At 39.8% G+C, this 7,720-nt stretch overlaps 1 protein-coding gene across 2 annotated transcripts; it reads left to right on the top strand.

The window, feature by feature from the left end:
• The first annotated feature begins 5,133 nt into the window (after positions 1 to 5,133).
• LOC133717128 (uncharacterized) lies at positions 5,134 to 7,443 on the top strand. 2 transcript variants are annotated; one of them, XM_062143783.1, is made up of 4 exons: positions 5,134 to 5,276; positions 5,384 to 5,516; positions 5,616 to 5,776; positions 6,192 to 7,443. In XM_062143783.1, exons 1-4 carry the CDS (start codon positions 5,174 to 5,176, stop codon positions 7,163 to 7,165), a joined length of 1,371 nt encoding a protein of 456 aa, XP_061999767.1. In that variant the 5' UTR covers positions 5,134 to 5,173; the 3' UTR covers positions 7,166 to 7,443. The 2 variants fall into 2 exon arrangements, with proteins under 2 accessions (XP_061999767.1, XP_061999766.1); XM_062143782.1 differs by having other exon boundaries at positions 5,149 to 5,276; positions 5,381 to 5,516.
• Positions 7,444 to 7,720: the final 277 nt, after the last annotated feature.

The following is a 7,720-nucleotide window of genomic DNA, read 5'->3' as shown; positions in this document are numbered from 1 at the left end:
TTGCATCGGGTATATTAAGTCATTCAGGAACTTTCATGTATATCTCTGTATCGTGATCCCCATAGAGATAAGTTATGACCACATTCATAAGCTGCATATTCAGTTTTTCGGAAACTACCAAACTGATAAGGTAGCGGAACGTTATGACGTCCATTACGGGAGAATACGCCTCCTCGTAATCAATCACAGGGGGTTGAGAAAATTCTTGCGCCACTAGACGAGCCTTGTGTATCACAATCTCGTTTTTCTCATTATGCTTCCTTACAAATACCCATTTAAATTCTACGGGTTTAACACGGGGAGGTGTAGGAACAACAGATCCAAACACCTAGCTTTCTCTTTGTCAAGGAATCTAATTTGACCTGGATTGCTTATTTCCTTTTTGGCCAGTCGTCTCTACGTTGACATTCATCAACGGAGCGAGGTTCGATGTCATCGCTATTTATAATTTCGGTAGCTACTGCGAATACAAATATATCATCGATGATAATCTCAATCCGATTCCAAATCTCACTAAATTTACCGAGATTTCTCTATTCTCGGGAGTGGGTTCAAATGTTGGAGCGTCCCCCAACATGGTCTCTTCTAGGACATACCCATAATCCGGATTTATCTCGTGAGATGAATCGGTTTGAGATTGCGATGTCAAGAGGATTCGTTTGTGCCAAGTATACCCTCTTCTGGGGATAAGAATCCTTCGAACCTAATGGTCTACCTCACTTCTGGGCAGGGACATATGACTGGTTAGCCACCATGGTCGTACCTCGTCCATCTGGGGCGACGTGTCCTACAGGGACATCTATCCTTGCAGGCACATTTGCAGCAGGTATATGTGATCTCGTCACTTTAGCTAGATCAGAGAAAGCGTCTGGCATATTTTGGGCTACACTCTGTAGATCTAGAATTCTCCGCACTTCATTATCACATTGTGTGGTTTGGGGATTAAGATGAGACATAGTGGGGACATTCTACGTCAATTCACGTCGTTCATCAGGAACGGTAACGTTCTTATCTCCCCTTAACGGCGGGAAGACTGTCTCATCAAAGTGACAATTAATCCGCAAATCTAGCGGTAAAGAGATCGCCTGTCAAGGGCTCTAAAGAGCACATAATGGATGGGATTCATAATCGACATACACGCCCATCCTTTGTTGAGGACCCAATTTTGTACGTTGTGACAGCACAATTGGCACGCGGACTGCATACCCAAATGCGCGTAAGTGCGAAACATCAGGTTCGTACCCAGTCACCAACTGTAACGCGGAGTAAGGTTGGGTAGCAATGGGCCTCAACTGGACCAACATAGCTGCATGCAAGATTGCATAGCCCCACGCAAAAACTAGAAGCTTGGTGCGCATTAATAATCATCGAAAGACTTCGATGTAAACTCTCCGGTATTATCAAGTCTTATAGACTTTATGGGATAATCCGAGTGGTGAACCCTCAATTTCATGATCTGGGTGAGAGTTTAGCAAAAGCAGCGTTTTCTTGCGGACAATAGTGTAACATGTGATCACTTTGTTGATACATCAACCAAAACCATTAATATTTAACTGGTCCACATGGTGGTTGGATATGTCCACAAATTTCCCTTGCATTCTGTGCAGAAAAATGGTGGTGTATGTACTAGTCTTTGCATATGATGGTCTAGTATTAAATATTCTTAACGAGTATGGCATAGCGTGTCATTATATACAAGTCCCTTATTCATAAGGGGATGCACCTGCAATGAATTGAGGATACGGTGCATCATACTTTGACCTGGGTGTCCCAAACGGTCATGCCATAGCAAGTAGTTGCTTGAATTAGTTAGCTTCTAGCTAACAGATTCCAATTTCTCCAATGTACGCTTCTGGCCACACACTTTGGAGGTTATGCAAAGATATTACACTCATTTTTCTCAGTGGTTTCAGCGTGATAACCGTTGGTTCGAATATCCTTAATACTCAATAACGTTCTTCTGGAACGTGGATATTATAAGGCCTCATTAATGGTAGGTTCAGTACCATTGGACAACATATAGTGGGTTTTGCCATAACTCTCTATCAGGTTGGATTGGCCTGATACGGTTGTCACAGAGGTATGAATAGACAATAAGTTTGAAAAATATCTCCGATCTGGGAGTATGGTGTGCGTAATAGCACTTTTAACCAGACAACAAACTTCCCCACAGAATATGCCTATTCATTTGTTTAATTCAATGGATCACATGTATGAATAAGTTTATTGAATTAAATATATTCGAACATAACCACATTTCTATAATCCAAAATAATTGAAAACATAAATCACCAAAATCCGAAGATGTTTCATTCATTAAGATGAAATAGATATGGCACAGGGGGCTAATTATACTCATGTCTTCGAGTTCTAATCCTCGGTATGTTCAGTAACTACCTGAAAATCTGTGATCTCTAGTGTGGAATCGATAGGAAATGACCTTTTAATAAAGTTGGTATTTCGAGTTCCGCGACCGGCGTAATACTCATCTACTGCTTAGGCTATCGCACAGCAGGTGCGGGACCAGCAGTCAATTCCTCCACATTGATAACAAAGATCATGCTAATTCTGGTGGTAGCGGGCCGAACCAGTGTTCCTTTCAACTCGGGCTTGCTGAGTTATGGCATCATGGTTCCTACCACGTGGGCCTTGGCCACGTGGAGCCTGATTACATGGCCTCTTGGACTAATTTCGTTCTGCCAATCATGTCTTGCTTCAAGCAAGAAAATGGTCATTTGATGGTGAAAGTGCTCTTCTAGAGCGACCCAAAGAGTCTGTGTATCCTCTTCATCGGATACTCAACTTGGAGTGTTTTCTCCCTATGTTTCCTTTGAAAATTATGGCACTCATATTAAAAGCCTCAATGACGACATTGTTAGCATTGATTGTTGATCTCATCTTCTTTGCAATCAGATGAATTTTCACATCTTGAGTTCACTTTAGATAGTTTCTTCTGGAGACCTCCAAAGCAACAAAGTCAAACATGTTGAGATTTGACCTTTCTTACAGGAAAGGAACAAATAATATTAGTGCTTTGGGTAATATCATCCATAAGCAAGTAATGAGAACTTCAGGTTCTATAACATGGTATAAAAAATTGGATTAGACATGTAAAATCTACTGGTTTTATCGTGTGTAGTGAATTTATGAAGGAAACTTCAAGTTTCTTAAACGGCATTATTGAAACTTATCGAAACTACAAGTTCGATATATGTATGAACTACTGGTTCATTTAGAACTTCTAGTTCATTGGGTACCTGCATTTTCTATACATATATTCTAGTGCGAAAATTTAGACAAGTAACACAATAATATTGAATTGAGCAAATTGAAATAATCTCACAAATTGGATAAATAAAAATCACAAATCAATTGAGATATTAATTGCATGCTAGTAAAATAACATATTAATTATCACACAATTATGTGAATAAATGCTTCTGGCAATTAATTACACATTAAATATGGTGAAACTATTTACAATATCAAATCATTTTTCCTTTTTATTTGATTCTGTTGGACCAAAGGAGTGGGCTTGATAGTGAAGCCTATCGGGCTTAGTCTGCGGGCTTGTGACCCGGCCTTTCATGCGTAATTCAAATGGTGTATGAGGCCTGCTGGGCTGCTAGGTCCCGCAGAGGGAGAGTGGGCCTGCTGGGCTCAAGCTGGTCTGCCAATGAATGAAAAGTTATTACTCAACCCTTTTGGTAACTCCAATTAAATACGACCAGGTAAGAGTATGAGGTTTGGGTGGAGCGAGGCTCTCTTAAGTACACAGCCTCATTGTATCTTGCCTAGACATCGCATCGAATTGGGTGCGCCTACTTGGAAAGATTCATAACCTTTCAATGTTATCGAAACTACGGGTTCGATACGTGCATGTGAACTTCTGGTTCAATATTTATGTATGAACTTCTGGTTCAATATTTATGTGTGAACTTCTGGTTCATTAAGTACCTGCATTCCGCACATATATATTCTAATGCAAAGAATTTAAGCGGGTAAAATATTTAAATTTAATATGAGCAGGTAACACCACAAAACATTATCATAATAAATAATGAAGGAAAGATGTATCATTATCACAAAGTCCAAACAAGTATATATAAATATTTGCCACAATATACATGAACTGAAGAAGTTGATAGCTAAATTAAAAGCTACTGATTTTCCTTTTTTTTCTCATTCAATTATGCCAATTATAGTGCAAGAGAAATAAGTGTCTCTCATAGAGGATTAGGTTAAACTAGATGCTTCAACAAAAGTCATAAATCATGACTGCAGTTCCTACTGAACAACAGTCGAAAGACGAACTGAAACACTAAGCAAAACTACCCAGAAAAATATGAAAATTTACAGAGATGCAGTAAACACACAGGGGCTCCAGCATACAAAATTTGGTGAGTTTTGGAGTTGATTTACTATTTCAAATAAATACTGGAACACAGAGAACAGTAGGTAAAATGAAACAGCAAAATCGGTTTTTGTTTGGAAAAACCTACTTGGTTGTAGAGCTGGTAGAGTGAAGTTGATTGAATGATGAACTGCCTCTTCTCTGCAACCCAAGAGTTATTCACCTCTCCTCTTGTCAATCTGCAATCCAAATCGTAGAGCTATTCGTGCTGATAACGTGTTGTAAAACGAACATAACAATGTTTCAGAAAATGGAGATTCAAGTGTGTTTATTCATCTCATACAAGGAGGTATTTATAGGAATACAATTGAGGTGTGAGATGCTTGATGACAGCTCCATTTCTAGCTTTACATTGTGGCATTGTGGCTGTGATGATAGAGATAACCATGCTTGTTCCCCTTTGGCATAAAGCTTATCATATAAGTCACTATACCTATCTTTACACTTAAGCACCTCTCTTTATACTCAAGTACATATCCTATACATGATATAGACATATAAACTATGACAACAATAATCATATATACTACAACAGGAAGCTGTTTTCATGAGTGTGACCACTTACCCAATCCCCGCTACAAACTCCGCAACCGCCACAAGTGGAGTCTTCCCCTTGAGTGGGGCCTAAGTGATCCCTGAGCGCAAATGCGTTTGTGGCGCTGTGGCGAGCCACTTCACCTCGTCGCATGTCGGTAAAGCCCTACAATTACGTCCTAGTACGGACAGGAGGCAGCCATCCACATATCTCAACTCAACTACATGGATATAAGTCCTCCTCCATCACCTTCCTCCACACCCACACTCACTCTCCTTCACTCTCTCTCTCTGTGGCAAGCCGCAAGCGTATTCAACTCAAAAAAAGGTATGCATATTATAGTTTTTTCTGAATCTAACCTAGCTTCTGCTGCGTTTGTTATACTAATATGTATGAGGTTGATCACCTGTACGGGCTTGGTTTGGTTAAAGTAGGTACAAGAATGTATAACCAGCAAGAGGGTCATGAGCTTATATCCATGACCTACACCTGGACAATCGACAACTTCTCTAAGATCAAAACCCGGAGACATTACTCTGATGGTTTTGTCGTCGGGGATTTCAAATGGTATACGTATCTCACATGACATTCTCGTATAATCAATTTTGTTACTTTTGATTTCTTATATGTATAGTACTGATCACTTACTTGGCTGGTTTTGATCAGGCGGATCGTGGTGTATCCAAAAGGGAGCAATGGGAGGCAATACTTGTCCATGTACTTGAACGTTGCAGATGCTTCAAAGTTACCATCCGGGTGGAGTCGATATGCCGAGTTCACCTTGACTGTCGTTAATCAATTTAACAGCGACAAATCGATAACAATAGGTATTTTTCTTCTTTACTTTACTATCTTCTTCATCTTGTTCGTCTATCTCACTTTTATGCTTGAGCCTTTGTCTCTTATTCGATTGCAAGCTGATTTCTTAATGCAGTAGAATGATTCTACTTTGGATTGCAACTCAATGTCTGATTTCCTTTTTTTTACATGAAGTCATAAAGTACTACGTTAATCTCTGCTGTTTATATCAGTGAATTTGATAAGTGAACCAAACACTGTACATTGGCTCATTACTTCTTTTTGGTTTTTTAAGTTTTGTAACAATCTTCTTTCAAGGACTTTTACTTGCTGATGGCTTGCTCTATGATTAATTGATTATGATCATATATGCGCTGAAATTTTTTCTATGATATGTGCATTCTTTTTTATGTGTTTTTTTATCCTTCTTATCTGGATTTACAGACACTCAGCATCAGTTCAGTGAAAAAAAAAGTGACTGGGGCTTCACATCATTCATGCCTCTGAGTGAGCTTTTTGACCCGAATGAAGGGTATCTCGTGGATGACACATGTATTGTTGAAGCTGAGGTTGCAGTCAGTAAAGCTGACATTAAGGTTTTAAAAGACCAAGAAACTGCCTTTCTTGAGCAGGAACTTCAAAGTCAGTCTTCAGATGTGGAATCTGTGAAATATTCAGATGCTTCAACCACACATACATCACTTAGTAATGAACAGACGCTTGCTTTTCAGGATGCAATAAATTCTGACCCTGTTCGACCAAATGTTGATTCTGTTAAAGTTCGAAGCTTGAAAATAGAACCAAGATCTGATCAAGTGCTTCCTGACCAGGAGACTGATAGCCCAGTTAGCCCTCCCATAGTTGAGGACAACGATGAAGCTCCCTCCACCCCACTGACCCCAGTTGGCGAGCTTGTAGATTTCAGGGGATTAGGGAAAGTAGATAAAGCTTTTGTTCCACTGCTGGAAGAAGTCTGGTCATGGCATCCTTCGTTGATTAGCTTCCGGAGGAAAAGAAGTCTCATGTTTAGTGGATGGGCATTCACAGCTTTGGGTCGACTATTGCATTTTCTGAACACTACAAAGGTTAAGGATATGATGGAGGATCCACGTGAGCATGATCCATGTGAGCACCTTCAAGTTTTGTGGGAGGAGGTTGAGACCTTCAGATTCGACTTGAGTTGGCTGGAGCCTTATGTTCAATCAGCTTTGGGAATGAAGAAGTTTAGGGAGAGGGAAGGAGTATTGAAGAAACTCAGAGAGGATGATGATGCTTTGAAGACTGAAATAAAGAGGTTAAGGGAGAGGCTGTCTGTTGCTGAGGTAGATCACGCAGTTGCAAAAAGAAACCTGGCAAAGGCAGAGGAAAGCTTTGGTGAGGCAAATTTGAACCGCAAGCTCGGTTATGGGAGGCATTAGCCTTGCTGTTGATATGCAGAAATTTGCAATGTGTGCAATATATCTAAAGATATGTAATCCAGTTTTCCAAACTTATATCTATGTATGGGGCTGCCTGTACGTGGCATAAGCTCAATACACGAGAATTAAGGAAACTGGTTTAGCATGTAATCCATATTTGAACACCATTTCCATTCTGAACCAATACCTTCTAAGCAGTGACAGGTATGAGTAGTTTTTACCCTTTAGTTTGTGATGTATGGGAATTGAATCACTAATTGTTAGTTTGTTACCCCGCACTTGTGTCCAATAACACTGTATAAATGCCATTTTCTTACAAATTCAGCTACAGAAGTATGCAGTTCTGTGTACAAATGCAGGCATAGAATTGTGATTCTCATAGAGGATGAAAGCGATCATACCGCAGCTGTATTAATGGGAGAAATAGAGGAACACCTCTTTGAAATCTCATGTGAGGACATCATTGTCAAAAAAACCCTATAGAAATCAGCACATCCTGCCACAAGAGATTGTTCAAGTAGAGGAAGAATTAAGCTTTTAAAACTAAAACCAAGA

The sequence above is a fragment of the Rosa rugosa genome, chromosome 6 (genome assembly GCF_958449725.1).
Source record: "Rosa rugosa chromosome 6, drRosRugo1.1, whole genome shotgun sequence".
Classification (NCBI taxonomy): Eukaryota; Viridiplantae; Streptophyta; class Magnoliopsida; order Rosales; family Rosaceae; genus Rosa; species Rosa rugosa.
This window is presented reverse-complemented; position numbering and strand designations above follow the sequence as displayed.